At 43.1% G+C, this 18,048-nt stretch overlaps 1 protein-coding gene across 3 annotated transcripts in view; it reads right to left on the reverse strand.

Annotated features, from left to right (window-relative positions):
- JARID2 (jumonji and AT-rich interaction domain containing 2) overlaps positions 1 to 18,048 on the reverse strand; it is a 226,813-nt gene that overhangs the window by 99,768 nt on the left and 108,997 nt on the right. For all 3 annotated transcript variants that reach the window (XM_037379184.1, XM_037379183.1, XM_037379185.1), the window contains exon 3: positions 233 to 374. In XM_037379184.1, coding sequence (XP_037235081.1) covers positions 233 to 374 — 142 coding nt within the window. The remainder of the gene's footprint in view (positions 1 to 232; positions 375 to 18,048) is intronic.

An 18,048-nucleotide genomic window follows, 5' to 3' on the forward strand; every position in this document is an offset into this window, starting at 1 on the left:
AACCACCTGATTTTCCATGCTTTCCAAAACAAGAACCATCTACACCAATGGATGAAGCAAAATTTACTATATCCTCACTGTTACTAGAAGGACTCCATGCTGGCAAGTCTGTTTATAGCAGCGTATTATGTACAACTGTAACAACCAGACCTACTCAAAACATATTCACAACCTTACAGCACAAAAGAGACAAAGCAGAAAGGCTATACTTTAAACATAATGCACTACTGACCTTTTCCTCGAGGGCCCTTCTTCAAAATCTGAAGAACTAACATCATTGCTTGTTGAGGACACCTGCGATGCATCATCCTTCTCATTCTCCAGCTGTTCTGATCCCGGTCCTAATCCTTTAGATTGGCCATTAGTGAGAAGTCCTGCAAATGTGACAAAGTAGTACACAATATTCAAAACCTGCATTACCAGTGCCAAATGGATTTTATAAAAATTCATGTGTGACACTAACAATAGAGAGCTGTCCAAAGCAACCATCTTGCAGAGAGACATACTGGTAAGATTGCTTTTGCACAGAGGTACTCCAATAAAAACATACTTGACTGCGTGTTTCTGGTTTGGTTAACTGTAAGGCCCCAATCCCAAATAACCACAGTATGGGTGTTTGCAGTAGTATTTATAATCTTGTCACATCCCACATTTGAAAAGAGACACAGCTTATTCAAACTCATCCTTTTTGTTTTAATTTTTTTTCCCCTAGAACTCCAGTTGACTGGCATATATTAGTCTTTTGCATTTATCTATAGATCAATATAAAATTAAGCTGCCATTTGGTCCAATTTGTTGTTGTCTTCTCTTCACTCTGCTGCTTCCAACTACTGCAATTTATGATCCTTTAAAAAAAAAAAATCCTAAATCCCAAAGGGGTGAACATCAAACGCCTGTTTCTCGACTCTTGTTTCTTCTGGCCAAGTGTCGCTCATCTACAGAAACTCCACACTACCACCAAGGGTACACAGGGCAGGGGAAACATCTGCCACAGCTGCCTTCCCTTCTGTGCCTTTTCCGTCCCGGAGGAATACTACAGCAAACAGAGTCACATAGATGGAAGACAGTGTTGGGCCCCATATGAGGGTAACGCTTAACGTACTTTGCACATTCTACTTTAAAAAGTAACTACAATATAATATAACTCTCACAAAGAACAGCAGAGAGACAGTGAAACCACTCAAGGAAGAATTAAAATAGTAACATACTCTTCAATAGGCAATGGAAAGAAAATTACTAACTATTTTATCAGCTCAGTATTTACTCAGTGTTTGAAGAGCTTATTACCAGAGAAGCCCCAGTCTTATCCAGAAGAATGCTTTCCCCCTTTCCATAATTGCACCTTAGCAAAGAAAATGGGGGGGCGGGGAGAGCCGACCCCTTCCAAGGTAAGCCAGGCAGCAAGGCTGGTAAAAGGACTAAACCAAAAACACTAATAATAAACAGCAGTTCAAAACTTTCCATCAGCGCTCCACTACTTCAGACCTCTGTCTTCAGGAACACCACCGCTTAGCACAAGCGATGCACTTCGTCATCACATAACCGAGCCTTTGACCACGCTCTGCTGCAAAGAGACACTAAAGCACAAGCAGGGCAAGCGCAAGGCACCCCTCTGGCAAGCTGCCTGCTCTAAGCACTGGCACCTTGGCCCCAGCCATGGCCAAACAGCCTTTCCCTGCGCAGCCATTGCTTCACTGCTTGCTCGGGCACTACAACTGCATGCCGTACACCACGTGCTCCGAACATTTCAGTCCTTCCAATTCCAACCTCATCACTCTGCCTGCCCATTTTTGAACAGTCTAATCCCAAGTCTGCATCGTACCGCTGCATCACATTGCTCTCTCCCTTTTCCAGTCAAAGTTTGATCTTACTCAGTCTGACCTACACCAAATTTCTCTTGACTTGGAGTCAGAAGTGGCTACATGCTGCGGTTTTTGCAGTTTTAAATACACCACCTACAAAGCAGAAGCCTGGATATTTTACTTTTTTTCTTGTGGGGTAGATGCAGTGAACTGGTAGCTCAATTTTTTTCTTTCTAATACAGAGCCCACAAAGCAAAAGTTGAAACTAAGCACCAATTTTTGCATTAAAATGTCTCTTCTAGCCAGCCTGACTGGCAGGGAAAAGTTAAATGACCCAATTTACATTTTCACTCCCCTTTTGTTAAATTCCTTTTGACACTTCCTTTCCATTAAAGAGATCTCAAACTGTGACTCAACAAATAATACAAATTTCAGTATAAGCACATGATACTACACCAGGGTTTGTAATGTAACACAATGATACGATGCAGGGTGACAGCATCCCTTCAAAGCATTCCCAAGGAAATGAAGGCGACCTTTTAAAAAACATTGAATAGATTGTATTTCTATGGTGAATTCACCCTCACTAGAAGCCCAAGTGCCCAAGTTTATTCTTAAAACAGTTTCAACTTTTGCTTTGCATTTTTCCATGAAACCACTGTCAGTAAAATTTACAATTTTTGAACTCCAGAGAAGTCTAAATCAAGCATATCATTTGAGGCCTTATACTCAGTAACTTAACTCTTATGGCAGAATTTGATTAGGTTTTCCAAAAGCAGTATTTGTTCTGGAGACTTGCCATATGTAAAACCCAGCAACCTGAAGTATGTGAGTCAAGAAAATCACCTTTTGGGCTGTCAACTCGCACGCACTTGGAAAGCAATTTTTATTCATCCTTTCACCCTGCCAAACCATCAGTGCACTTGGGAGACAAGCATGATTTGTGTCCCTTAAGGAAAAATATCAGTTTGTCTGCTATTATTCATCATAAACAGCACCACCCCAAACCTGGTAATATTGCAGGTAACTGGTTAGCTACCATCACCTGAAACCAATTGAAACACATGCCCTAAAACAAAGGCATAAAACTACAAATGAGAGACACCGATAAGTAACGGGAACGGGTGTTGTGTTCTACAGGTTTTCAGGGCCAGAATAATTGCAAAATCCACGCCAAGGTGATGAAAGGCACAGACAGCCACAGTCCGCAGCCTCCTTCCAAGCACTGGAGAGAAAGCACAAGCTGAAGCAGGCTGTTATAAAGTTTATTGCCACTCAATCATTTTTATACCAAATGTGTTCAGTTTGCCCCCAGATACCTTTTCCTTCAAATGCCACTCCTGCTCTCTCTAACTGCGATAAACCACGTTCTTTTCTGCTGCGCATCAGTTGTGAGCTATGAAGGGTCTGGAGGGCCCAGGACAGGATGGGGACCCCACAGTTGTGCCAAGTGACACTAGGGCACCCCCATCACCATTAATGAGTTGGCACCGGTGCAGCCGACGGGACATACAGGTCTGCTGGTGCACTGCAGGAACAGTCTGGTGCGCATCAGTCCACGTGGGCTTGAGTCTCCAAAGTCAACCAAGCTACAGGATGCAGCAGGCATCTGCGTTTCTTAAAAGCCAAGTACTGCAATTGTACATGTATATAAAGAGGGGAAAGCAACCAAGCAAGAAAATACTCTTTTGCACAGTCTGAGCTGAACCACTCTCTAATCCTGGCGACTCTGGAGCACCCAGCTACACTCCAGGAACCAGCAAGTCATCAAGAGCCAAATAAAATCAAAGGGACAAATAGATCCTTTACTGCTTTTCCATGGTTGTGCCCTTCAACCTCTCGATCACAATTCCAGTGAGCCCTGGCTCATGGCAAAGCCGGTGACTGGTGACAGTCTCAGCTGCTGGGGAGCTGGGGGCAGCTGCCTGCCCCTTGCCCACCGGGCTCATCTCAGCCCCAGCTCTGCCTTTCTCCCCTGGCAGCTGCACTCATGACCGACCACAAGGCCCGAAGAACCAGGCAGAATAAATCAAGTTTGACAAAAACAGACTTTATTCCTGGAATATAAAGTGTTTGTTTTAAAAGTCAAATTAGATTTCTTAATACTTTTTTTAAAAAAACTAGACCTCATTAAAATTGAATTTGAAGGTACAGTGACTTGGATTATAAGTCAGTTTAGGATTTCATATATTAAAATTACTTACGTGAAATAATAATTTATATATAGAGTGGAGCAGTGCATATTTGCTGCCAAAGTTTAAAAGGAACTGAAACACCAAACAGCTCAAAGGCACTGAATAAACACTGCTTTAACTAAGTCAGTAATAATGAATTATTTAATTAAGTCAGAAATACAGGAACTCACGTATCAAATGACATCCGTGGTCCCTTAAATACACTGTCCTGGCTCTAACTGATGAAGACTAGATACTTTAAGAGAAAAGCCAATTACTAATTTCTAGTAATTAAAAAGGGTAGCTTAAAACTGAACCATAGAGATCTCAATATCCTTTCTAAAACATATCTTAGCACATAAATGTCAGCTTCACAGTTTTGCTGAATTCTTCCGCATACATTATGATGGCAAACTGCAATTTTAGTTACATGCTGTTCAAAAAGACACACACACACACACACACAAATCCACTTATCCGTTTCTAACTGCATTGAGAAAAATGTGAATGTATCACAGCAGACGTGAATATTATGTCCATTTTGTCAGAAGCTGGGGAAAGCAGAAAAAGCCTTTCTGCCTTCTGCACCCCAGTCATTCATCAGGACATTTCTAGCACCTCTTTTTTATGTTTTCAAATCTGTCTGCGGCTACAGGTTTGTATGTTTTTTCACATGCAGGAAGGCTCTGCAATGAGCTGAACTGTACCCTCCAGGGTGATCCAGACAGATACACATCTCATGGCTTTACCAACTTTGCAGAGCACGCTCCCTCGTGTTCCCACTGCACCTCACTACCCCCTTTGCTTCTTCCCTGTCGCTGTTAACTGAGCAGAGGTCTTGCTGAGCCTTCTCCAGCAACAGCCATTTCCTTCCACCAAAAACAGAGCGTGTAAGGGACAGTTAAATCTGCTTGAATGAGCTTACGTCAGTGGGCTTGCTCCAACTCAAGCATATCACTTTTCATTATAGCCTAGCAAATACAACTCACTATTGCAGTGCAGGCAGGGCTTAATTTATATTGGTGCAGGTTCACCAACCTTACTATTTTGGGGGATGCACACGTACTTTTAGCAGCAATCTACAACTCTATTCTCAAAGCCATGATCTAACCCATCTCCAAGTCATCTAGAGAGACGTCTGACAGGCGTGGGCAGGGCAGGCCTTGAGAGCACCTGAACACACCATGCAAAATCACAGGACCTGGGAATGCACCATACAATAAAATACAATAAAACACCATGGAAGTATAAACACGTCAGATGAAAACAGAGGAGGAAGAGAGAAGCAGAAAGCAGCAACATAAGGGAAGACAGAAAAAATGCAAGTGAGGGATTGGAGATGCTTAAGTGGGTTTTAAGAATAGATAAGATTGCAATTACTGGTATGTTCTTCATTATTAAAGTTACTGAATAATCAAGAAACGAAAGGGGAGCATCTGAATGAATCTCAGTATCACATGGTTAGCTGAACACAGTACTTGGGTGAAGGGATTTTCACAGTGTTTTTGAAACACTATTTCTGTTAATGTAGGCATGGAGCTAAAGCTTTCTTCACTTATGGAGTAACATGCCTGTCCAAACTTCAGCTGTGCAGTCTTGGGAGCTGTACAGGAAAAGCTTTGTATATAAAAAAAGAAAAAATATTAGTGATTTTCTTCTTTTTGCACTGTCCCATCTAGGAGAGCAGCCACAAACTAGAAAATTAGAAAGTGAATGGTTCAATTGCAATGTTAGAAAGCTAGGGAGTTAACCATTCCACACCATGGTCTGAAAGGTCTGCGCTCCTTGAATGTGTACAAACTCTTGGGTGTAACTGCACTGTGGCAGACCACCAACACGAGTTCTGTGCCTCAGATACAGAGGAGGAAGTTACTACCTTCAGCTCTTTAAGAATTTACTCTGGCCCTTAGTTTCACACAGGTAATATTCTGTATGAAAACAGATATATAATAAACTGACAGCTCACCTACACCTCTTGTTTCCCTTTTTTATCTAAGAACTACAGGACAGAACAGTTTATTCTGAGCTACAACTTTATACACGAGTTTACTTGCAAAGTATGGTTAATGAACAGCCCTCACCCATTTTCCAGAAGTATCAGACTAAGAGCTGCAATACAACACAAATTCACATCCCGTTGTCTGTAACCCTAAATTTATCTTCTAAAAAACACCCTTATATACTAGACTACGTGCTAAAACACTACCAAAATCTTGGTAGGCACGTTAAATAAAACCATTAATCATTTGATGCCAGTTAAAACATACTTGTATCTCTAAAACATCTGCAGTCTGCATTAATCAGCATACTGTACAGAGTTACTGTGTTTAGCTGTTGTATAGCTATGCACAAAAGATAATTTAGTTTTATAGTGCAAATGCCATCTGTCACATTGTCACAGCATGACAAGGTATCACATTACATATTAAACAGACAACACGCCTTGAAAATAAGGCCTATTTTCATGCCACGGTTGTCTTAGAGACTGAAGAACTGGGTTTTCATGATAGTAACATAATTTAAAAAGAAAACAAACCAAAACATTTTTCGCTGGGATGAGAGATACCAACTCCCTGTTCTTTTTTTTAGGGAGAGCTGTCATAAAGAAAACTGCTATTTTGATCTCGTTTGGTAATGCAAAACCCTAACAGCTTTCTGTCTCTAAATTAAAAAAACCCACAGCATTAACATTGCTTATACCACATGATGCTCTGTGTTGCCACCACGATGGTAATTAACGGTACATGGCCTTTTCAGATGACAAGCCACTGGACATTAGGTTGATTGTGGTACATAACGGAGCATATGCATAAAGCAGTACTGCTATGCCAAAAACTGTTAGCAAATAGCTTGTACAGTCTTCATAAATGAGTAGAAGAATGCTTTTATATGTAGATATACATCATTACTATGGAAGCCAAGCATGAATGACATTACAGCACAAGACATGTTTGTCAGCCTGTCAAATGACAAGATCACCAAAGAGAACTGATTAAATAATACAGGCTGAAAGATGCTCCTTACTCCCATTACATCTCCACCCAAAATTGCTATTAAGCAACCAAAGACATTCATGTGACTTTGTGTCTTGCACATGAGCCCATTATCAAGTACCTGTTAGCAGCGTTAATTGAAATTACATTGTTCTGGTGTTTCAACAGAACACTTTAAAGGGTGTTTTGTTTTGTTTTCATCTGGAGGAGGGGGGGTGGTAGTAAACTCACAGAAATAAGAACATAACAGTCAAAAATGAACCTAATTTAATTCTGCCAGGAAACCACCTCAGGCCATAGGACATACTTCAAGCCTCAGTTAAACCATTAATGAAATGTGCATCTGGAAGAAATTTTAAAACAAACAAAAAAAACAAAAAAAAAAAACAACCTAAGAACACCTGCAACATACCATATACAGAGAAAAAGCTCATCTGAAGTCTGTACTTCTGTTACTTTAGATTTATTTAAAAAAAATCTATTCAAAAGGATGCATCTCTCTGTTTAAAGACCTTTCTTTGCTTTTAAGGACACGATGAAAATGCCTGAGTCCCTGATTCCCCCAGGGAATCATCACACGATGCCTTCTGGCACCTTATTCTTTGTAAGGCAGAATGGAGGCCACCAGCCTGGGCTCCGTGGTGGTGTGGCCTGGATGAAGGAGGGAACAGGAGGACCAAACAGGCTGAGCAGCAGAGTAGGTGTTCATACGTAGGTGAAGGAGATAGCAGCAGTAATGCTGACTCCCCAAAAGCTGGGGGAACAAACAAATCTCTCCTAAATCCCCTTTGCACAAATGCAGAGAGCTGACTAAGAGCTTAAAACCACAGGTAACTACCTTGAATTTTCCCAGGTTGTTTTTTTTTTTAATTATTATTTTAAGAGGGGGGGGAAGGGAAACCCAAGGAACAGCTCCCCAAGACCCCAAAGGTAGGGCTGTGCCGAATGAAGCAGAACAGAGAGGCGGAAAGAGAGCTGATGGCCACCACCCTGCCAGCTGCTCCCTATCTGTTTTATCGGTACCACTGTGCTATCAAGCTCCTACCGATTGCCCCTGGAGCTGTATGATAAGGGCAGAGCAGCAGCTCTTCTAATAAGTAGGTACCAGGCCATGTAAAGGTCATTAAGTTTTGACAAACAGAAACAATAAATTTTATAGTACCATATGCACTCCCTGTTAGCACTGGGGAAACAAGCACCACATAACCTACCCACGTGTCACCAGGGAATCACAGTATTTGATGCATGTACCTTGCATCCACCTCGGCCCCCCTTGGCTGCAGTCAGAAAGCTTTGGAGGAACAAGAGGACTCCAAATGCAAGCTACAGGTCTCTGCCCTTCAGAGAGCTGTGCGTGGAGAAGGCATGAAGCCCTCTGCCCAAGCAAGGGAACACCATCACCAGGAGGAGAGCCCAGTCGGGATGTGGGCAGCTGGACTTTATCCAGATGCAGCCACCGCCAAGCAGGTGCCCCTGGAGAGGTCACCTCCCCTCCACACACCTCGGCTCGCCCACCTGTAAAATAAAGGTAATGAGATCAGCCCCCAGGGTGAAGCGCAGCAGGGGTACAGAGAGTGAGCGCGACACGAGATGCGGGTTATTATAAAATCCCTCAGTGCTGTGTGCCTCGTGTTGATTTTGGCATTGGACAAAGTGGTTTTACTTCTCCCTGAGGAGAACAAGTGCCCTTTGCTTTGCAGCTATGCCAGCGACATCTGTCCTGCAGGACATTTTCTCTCATTTGGTAATCACATACACAATCTGGAAACAGAGTTAAGTGTGCATTTTATTTGAAATTATAGGCACAAGCAGGTCCACAAGTGTAGTTTATCTCTATTTAGTTCAAGGGTATCAGTGATAGAAAAATCAGCATAACCACTGAGAGAGAGAAATGTCTAAATTCTCTGGTATTAACCAAATTATCAGTGACACAAATAATTTATTCTTCGGGGTTTATGCCAAAACCGTCATGTCTTGTTTATCCTGCCTTTTCTGGGGAATTTTATGGCTGAATGGAGAACCAGTGGGCTAACATCCCACGAGAGGGGAGAGTCAAGAAAACTCTCAACATGCCTGTGAAAGAAAGCATTTCATTTTGAAATGTTTTGTTCCTTCCACTTTTATTTTGTTTGTGTCTATTTGACCGTTACATAGAGAACAGTTATAGACTCAGCTTCCAAAATATTTTGCTTGTTCTTCACAAATATCTCTTCATGTGAGGAAGAGAACGTAATTTATTCTGGTAAATAAGAATTAAGTAAAGCAAGCTAGTCAGCATTTTAGGTCTTTGCCACCTCTATGTGAGCACCAAGTGAGGGCAGTTCCTCCCCAGTCTGAAAAACTTTTACAGATCCATCTTTGCTGTAATACACCACTAGCAGTCCCGGTTTTTAGTTGTTTCCCCTACCTCACCATCACAGGGATATGCTTTTAGACTCAGCGACACACCTTACCCCGTTTCAGAGTTATGCTTCCACTAGGAATGGATGGACAAAGGAACAATAAATCCACACTTTGAAAATATCCATACCTCAGCACCCAGGGACCAGACAGATTAGTAAAAATGGTGAAAAAATTTTTTAAAAAGACATTCTGCTATTTTAAGTAACATGAGAAGGAAAGCTGTGCCAAGAGCACGTCTCCAGACAACAGCTATTCTACACTAGAAAGTAAAAATTAGCAATTGTGCCTCCACAGAGTATAAACAAAGCGGGAAGAAAGAAGGTGAAGGCAAACACAGTGAAGCAAGGAAGAGCCTGCTAATTGGAAGAAAATATAACATACGAATGTGCAAATAAAACAACAAGGGAAATAAAAAAGCATGCAATGCCTCACTGCTAACAATGAATACTTGGGAGCCTGAAAAGGGAGAGATGTGCAGCTAAACCCTAGAGGCTTAGCAAAGCTTGGCTATATTTGTTAATGTTTCTAGGAAACCCTTCCAGACTGTGTAATTTGAAAACTGCGTATCTGCATGAAACCGGATGCAGCAGCAAAGCAGCATCTTGATGAACATTTGCCACACGCTTTTCCTCTAACGAAGCACAGTTCTTGCTGATCTGCGGTGAGGGATCACACCAACAGGCCGGGCTCATCATCTCGGCACACGGAGGTGACAAAAAGCCCCTGAAACCAGTGTCACGGACAAGCCAGCATCTTCCCCCTGCAAAGGCAGCTGGTGGCTGCAGCAGGCAGGGACCAGGTTACCCTCTGCTGCACCCTTCAGCAGAAGCCCGGCCCTTCCGAGGAGCGAGGAGAGCAGGAGAGTCGGCAGCCACATGGCACGTCAGGAACTGCTGTGCTCCTGTGAAGGACCGGGCCAGTCCTCCTCCATCTGCAAATGGGAAGCAGCAATAAAAGGCAGCCCAAGTTACTTCTTTCTCAAGTAAACCAAATTAAATTAAATGATCAGAGGAATAAATGTGGGACTTCTACATACACGTCCAAAGTGAGCAAAACACCAAACTCTGGAAAAGGAGGAGGGTTCTAGCACAGCAGGTGTGCTGCAGGAAAAAGGACAGGGAAAGGACAAGAGATGTGCCAGAAAGCCCTTTCGGGGAGGTTATCCTCTGCTTAACTGCCTCTGATTCTGCCCCTGTGTGACAAAAGCCGTGAAAGGCAAACACTAAGTGACATACTTCTAATTGCATAGTCCCATTTGATATTTTAATGCATGTCATTGAGGATTAGCTTTTCATTACTTTTGCCAGGAGCACAGGCAGCCCTCCAAACAGAAGAAATATTTTTTCCCCTGATGTGACACGAGCTACAAAGATCTTGTTTGCTGCAAGAACACACAGCCTGGTGACCAGCAGCAGTGACCATCCCATGCAGCCAACAGATGTGGGTACAGATTCAGCCCTCTCTCCACTGGAGATGCTTGAGCTTTCAGTCAAAGAAGAGGAGGAGAAAAGTCCTCCTCCTGTCGTGGGAAAAATAACTGAGCTAAATGGTAGGGGTGTTCTAAAAGAACTCAAGTTCTATACAACGGATAGTTGAATTAAACCATTTCAATTACTTTCACTCCGTATTTTCAGTAACTTTTTAGAGAACGTGCCCTCCCCAGCTCTGAGATCATCCATCAGCCAGCTCCAGGAGTCAAACTGTCAACTTCTTTCACTGACAAGGGTGGTGGGTTTTTTTTTTCTGGTGTGCCACCTCCTTCTACTAAGCACTTGAATTATGATCTCTGAGTTTAAAGCAATTAAAATAGCCACTGACTTAAAAAAAAAAAAAAAAAAGAAGAGGCCACAGTCACTTCTAACGTAACTCCCTAGCATCTTCAGCAAGAGGCCAGCTAGCCCTCCCCTGCACCAGGAGGTCAGGCAGCCCAGCTGGACCGCAGGCAGCCTACCTCCCTCCCCACACCAGGGATGCTGGACCGCAGGCAGCCTGCCTCCCTCCCCACACCAGGGATGCGCAGGCACTGCCTGCAGCCAGATTTCCAATTCCCTGCCAACCTGACCCCTTGCATATCAGTTGAGAGCCTTAATGTAGGCTTGACAACCACACCAGCATAAAGCCCTGTGACAACCCAGGAGGAGGGGAGGGAAGAAAGCTGCCTGTGCAATTCTCAAACACTTTAAAAAAAACAAAAACAAAAACAAAACAAAAACCAACAAAAAAACCAAAACACTTTCCCAGGCTTTTGTCTGTAAACCGAAATTTCATCCACGATGCTCAACGTCTCACTGCTAGCTGGGAAAGGCAATTCTCTCTAGGACAAAACCAGCAGCTGCTTTTCCTGGGAGTGAACCCTTCCCCTAGACACCATCGACCCAGTGTACCATTTATTTCCTCTCCTCCACAGAAAGCAGCTTCAAGGCACCGTAAAACAATACCAAAAACTTGAACACCTGGAAAGCCCTAAAAATCAGCCTCTGAACTTTTGGGGCACCTTTCTCCTTGCCACTGGTTTTACATCTACCTTGCTAAATTAATCATAAAAATATATTTTTTAAAATTACTTGGCATGATTTTAACATACGAAACAGCCATGTGGCCATACAAAAAAAATTTCCATACAGTAAGCAAACATATTTCAAACATATTTGCAAAACCAGGCTGCTTAAATAAACCAAACCAAAAAATCCCACCTATCTTTCCATGAAATCTGTACTTGCAGACTGTATTCACCTCTTCTCCCAGGGGTGATTTTTTTTTTTTTTTTTTTTTACTTTACTGTTCTTTTTTTTTCCTCATCCCCCCCCCAGTCTGTTTGCAGAGCTGTCGTCAGAGGAGAGAAGGCTCATGACAGTGACAGTGAAAGGTTTAGACCAACTGCTGGAAACTGAAATCACAACTGCAATATGAAAGCCCAACATGAATGAACAAATTGTTCTGCCACAGGCATGCACAGGAGCGACAACACTTCACCCCTACTCAAGCCCTAAGCCTTTACCTCAGGTCAGGATCCCAGCCCTTCTCCTACATGATGCCAGCAGCGGTGGCAGGGGTTGCAGATGCCTCCCCATTGCACATGCAATGAGAAACACACAGGCTGGGAAATCAATCCGTAGCTGGGAGATGCTTAGAAGAAAACCCTGCCCAGACCAGCTCCAGCACTGCAGTGGCAGGACAACAGCTGAGGAGAGGAAGCAGGAGGAGCCCACACTCAGCAGAGCTCCAAGGATCTTGCTGCCGGAATGACACACAGGCCAAAGCATGAGCAACACAAACTTAAAAGGCGTTAGATAACAAACATCAGCCACCTACCAGAGTGTGTGCAGAGACCGTTCTCGGTTTAATTGGGGGGACAACTGATTGTTGCCAGCATTAACGCAGTTACCCAAAGCATCGGCATATGAAGCATCAGCGTTGTAACGGCCTTTAAGGAAACGCTCCTCATACGCCAAGCAATTCCCATCTGTATTTCTAGCTCTTGATACCAGCAGCTTAACCTTACATTCACCTCCCTTTTGTGAGCTCTACAGGCGAACCACGGGGGGAAGAGATGAGAGCTGGGGTAGGGGGCCAGCCACTTGAAAACTTGATGGTGGAGAAAGGGCTTCTGAAATGTAAAGAAGGCTTCCCAAAGCACCACCCCCCGGAGGAGTTAAAGAAATTCCACTACCAAGAAATATTGTGCTGCGATTAAACAGCTTTTTTTGCTTACGTTTTGGGGCATCAGAAGGGGAAGTGAAACAACATTAGCTGCTTCGTGACTTAATAGAAACCCTGGAACAACCATAAACACACACTTATCCAATCAAGACTATACAGTGATGTGTACGTAATGATTTTATCTTTCTGAATAAGCAAAGGAGATAAAGTACTATCTTGCAGTTTTTGAAGAATACTGGGTCGTTGTGTCGTGTGGTGTGTGTCTCCCCACACACACACAAGAATTTGTTGCAAAGAATTTTCCTTCCATCCATGCATGTAACTGAAGGCTGATACCCCTTAGCATATTTCTTAAGTACAACATCGGAGAAATGTGGGTGAGGGGGTGGGAGGTGTGTGCAATGGAATAGCATAGAAATGCAGGATAAAAACAGCAAGTGGGCTTTCAAAATATACCCAAGAGGCTGTGTGTATGTATGCTGAAGTTCACCGTTGTATTACTACAATAAAAAAACCCTGATTTAGGGCCAAAAGTACATTATTGATATTCAAAAAAACACTGCATAACTCTGTTTCAAGATGACATGACAATATGGGGCGGGGAACGACACAACACTACTAAAATGACAACTGGAATCTCTCTGTTATGTTCACAGTACTCTGTAAAAAGCTAGACATATTAAGCTAAAACAGTTCAGACAACTGAACATCCTGAAGTTAGAACATTCCCTCCCTACACTGTTCCAAGGCATCTCCACCAAGCCTAACCCAAGTGACAAAGACTATTGAATAATATTGATGCTTAGCATGCATTTAATACTTGTATATTCAAAGTGCTAACACACACACACACACCCCTCAGCCCCCCAAAAAAACACTGAACAAAACCAACCTGAACAACTGGGAGAAGAACTCTGCCTGTCGCCACATGGGGCGAACCTACAGCAACATTTGTCCCGCAGTGGGAGATGTCCTGCTGTATAACCACAGCCCCGCACAGCGGGATGAGGCAGAAAGGACGGTGTCAACCACTCCATGGGTGTTGGAGATACCCTCCTGAGAGGGATGGATGGACCAGTCTAATGGGCAAGCAGCACTGCAGGTATGCCACGCTGTGTTTTGGATGACAGGCAGTACGCAGAGCGGGAATCATCGTTGTCAGCGTCAAAGCCGGGACCCCAATTAGCCCGTAACCTGCACCAGCTGCCTGACGCGCTGACAGCCTTTGCTTCTTTGCATGCTTGGGCCACCCAGGTCAAGGTTTAACTCCCACGTAAAAGTGTTTATTAATAACACTCAAGAATACAGAGTAAAGACGAGAATGAATGTGAACAAATACCCATCATTTTAAACACCACCACCCCAAAAAAAAGCCTGCTTCATCCTGTTTAATGGTAAAAAGAAAATGTATGGCTGGATCCCAAGTGGTGAGCAGGATATGAGAAGGAAGGGGAGTCCAATTTTTTCCTCTACTGGTCTGTAAAATCAGGAAAGGCTTTGGCAAATGCCAGGTAGATAAAAGTGGACCACTTACAAAAGTATAGGGTGGACTTTCTACATTTAATTTCTTTCTGAACTTAAAATCTGCCTCAGAGATATTACAGAAAACACTTTCAAGTTTAAAAAGAAAAAAAAAGAAAAAGTCATTGGGGACACGAAGGCCTCATTGTTTTCCCCAAACTTTATATGTCAACACATACACATGCATAAAAAAAAAATCCTTACCTCCCTTCTGAGACATTAAATCCACACAATGTTTCTTGGAGAGGGTAAAAAGAAAATGTAGGTCAAGATGTTGAGATAGGGATTGCTTCTGAAAGATGAAAGCATAAGAGGACTAAGCTTTCATTCCTTATGTTTCTTTGAGATTTCAAACAGAGTGTTATTTGATAATGGTTCCTTTCAGAAAATTGGAATTTAATATAGCTAATTATAAGTTAGAGAATTAATGTAGAGTCAGTACTCCAACTGAGCTGGTATACCATGCTGATGCTTTTTACCAGCATGTCCCCCGTGCTTATTATAGATCTTTTCTCCAAATTCTAAGGCCAATCTGTTCTCACATTAGGCTGGATGGCCTACGAGTTGGGGGGGTGGGGTGGGGGTGGTGCGGGGGCACAAATTTATGATCTTTACGGCTGTAACACCGAGCCTGCAGCAAGCAGCCTGCAGTTGTCCTCACAGCACGGCACAGTGCAGGAACAGACCCTCCTGCTTCAAAGGGAGCACAGAAAATAAGAGGACAAAGACAGAATAAAAAACCACAAGTAGCTGGAGACGACACGGAGGACATGGAGAAAGAGGAAAACACATATTCTTCCCTTTAAAAGGAAGGGGAAAGTATGACAACAAGAGACGAAAAAGCATGGGCAAACAGGGAGTATTCCTAATTGTCCAGTATTAACATGGAAGCATCTGAGAATTATTTGTCCTACTCGCAATCCTAAGTTAAAAATCCTGACCTACATTTCACAGAGAGCAAGCAGTACAAATAGGAGCATCCCTCGTGACAGGCACCGGCAGCAGATGCAGCCAGATTTGGACCGAGGACAGTCTCTGCCCTTCGGAAGGAAGCCACGCGTCAGTGTTGCAGGGACCCATGCAGGTTTGAGATGCTCTTTTTCTAGAGATGGCACAAAAGGCGTTCAGCAACACCTGCTGCACATCACTGGTTAGTACATAAGGTAAAACTGTAGCTTGCGTAGTCTTAAACATACATCGTACTTGAGTGAATTTTGAGGGCGGAAATGTACATCGTGGGAAGCTCTGCAATCCACGAGGTTCCAGCAGCTTTCCCTTTGTTTTTCACTGTGGTTTCCAACTAAATACTAAGCCGGCATATTTCTTTAAGTTCTCCGATGGACGTGTGAGCTCCTGCAATGAAATTCTGTCATTACATGAGCTCTGTTAAGGTCTTAATCAGAAGGACCATACCCCGTTTTTTCCTGAAAATGGTACCTATGTTCAGTCGAGCTATAAGCTTCTGGGGGGAAAAGGGGCATGTTTTTTACATAATCAGAAGTTTCTTACATGTTAGCAAATTAATCCCTCAAGTCATATTATCATTTGGTATGTCCCCACCTGGGTTAGAGGCAGGACATTCCCTATGAAAGTAGGTGTTGCCTTCCAAAATATTATTCTGCTCCTAACAGGCCACATCAGGACAAAATCTGTCCCCTACAGAGGACACCTCCCCCTCTGCATGCTGGAAGAATTCCCCAAAATCTGCTGAACTTGGCACTATATCACGCACTCCCAAACCTTGGGGCTGAGGAGTGCTCGTCTTTCCTTAACTTCTTCCTCTAAGCTACAGAATAGCATTCATTTTTAGAGAAAACAAGCAAACAAACCAAAAGTTTACTGAGGTCCTTCCTGACATGCTTAGCACTTTAGGGAACTGAAGTCTTCTCTTGACAAGTGGACACCAGAACAGTACTTTTCCATCGCTTTCAACCTAAGTAAAAGGGAACACATCTGGCATGGAAAGCACTGCCTCCTTCAGTCTGCTCTCTGGTTCCTGTTGCCTGAAGAACCTGGTCAACCTAGGTCAGGAGGGAAAGCAGCCACTGCACAAAAGCTGAAAGCTATTTTCCTAAAACCTTGGTAAAGTTTCTGAGTTCCTTTGTCCATACCAGCAGAATTTCTCCTGGAAGTAGGAAAGCACAAACTGAGGAGCAGTCTGTCCTTCTCAGCAGAGTCTATTCCTTTCTAAGTCTCCCTGCAAATTCAGTTTTCAAGAGACTATCCCCACGGAGTCCAAGATGATTTGAGAAGTTTTAACTAGCTATTTACTTAGCAGTTCTAATTTTGATCCAGCCACGTGGTAATGCAGCACCATCTCAACATCCAACTACGCCAGGGAAATTGAAGGACTGCAAAACCATCTTCCCCATAAACCTCATATTCAAGTTCACAGACAGTATCTTAAACTCGTTTTTCCAATCAGTCAACTATTCTAAAAGAGGTCTCCTTTCCAGGCTGTTAATGGCAGACACCTAGATCCGTAACAGAAAGAAAGGTGGTTTTCTGCACTAAGCAATGCCTTAACCAACAGCTCATTTATTCTACTTTATGAGCAGAGCATGTGTATATAAGCCTGTGTTGTGCTTTGGATGTTAATTAGCCTTCAAAACTTTGCATGCCAGTTTTATTGGAGCACCTTCCATGCTGGCATAAAGGGGACTTTGTACCAAACACTCTTCCTCCACCCTAGGAGAGATCAACATCAGCTTGCAGCTCAAAAACCTCTCTTTCACAAAGAACTTTTACTCTTCAATTCTGGTCTCTTGTTAATGAGACTTTAAATATTCAAGGACACATGCAAAGGTAATCTATGAAAGAGTGCATTTAAATCTACAATTGCAAATGGGCTACGTTTATCTACTTAGATAAGACAGCCTTGTTCCTCTCAATTACAGAAGGTCAGTTCCAGGCAAACGTAAACTGGCATTTGAAGTTCATCCCTGCAGGACAATGAGATGAGGTAAAGCTTCTGGGACAGGTTTCCATCTAAATAAAACTTGACAAGTAGTCCCTAACCACAGACTTCATTGCTGCACAAAAGGCCACCTTCAATTGATTTTCAGGAGGGGGGAGAAGAGCAGCAACAACTATGTTTCAAGAAGATTTGGAATTCAAGCCACATTCTGCTTCTATCCCTTATTCATGGCTTCCAACTGGAGGTAATCACTGCTGACCGCCCAGAGATATAAAAAGGCAGAACAACTACTGTAGAAATCAGCAGATACGTTGTCCTTGAACAAAGTTATTTGCTTACTGTCCTGTCAAGTAGATTGTCACGTTAAAGGATGAGTTGGGACTCTTCTCCTTGGAAGAGAAATGGTGTATTCCTGGACAGATGCACCACAGGAACCAACAACAAGGCAGGGAAACGGAGCCCTGCATGCAGACTGTGTAACAGGAGCATGCCTCTCCCCACCCCAGCACACCCCTGTATGACTCCACAGTTTTAAGGCTCCACGCAACCCTTCTAGTATAGGGAGCCAGAGACTGATA

This window comes from Falco rusticolus, chromosome 3, assembly GCF_015220075.1.
Source record: "Falco rusticolus isolate bFalRus1 chromosome 3, bFalRus1.pri, whole genome shotgun sequence".
Taxonomy (NCBI): domain Eukaryota; kingdom Metazoa; phylum Chordata; class Aves; order Falconiformes; family Falconidae; genus Falco; species Falco rusticolus.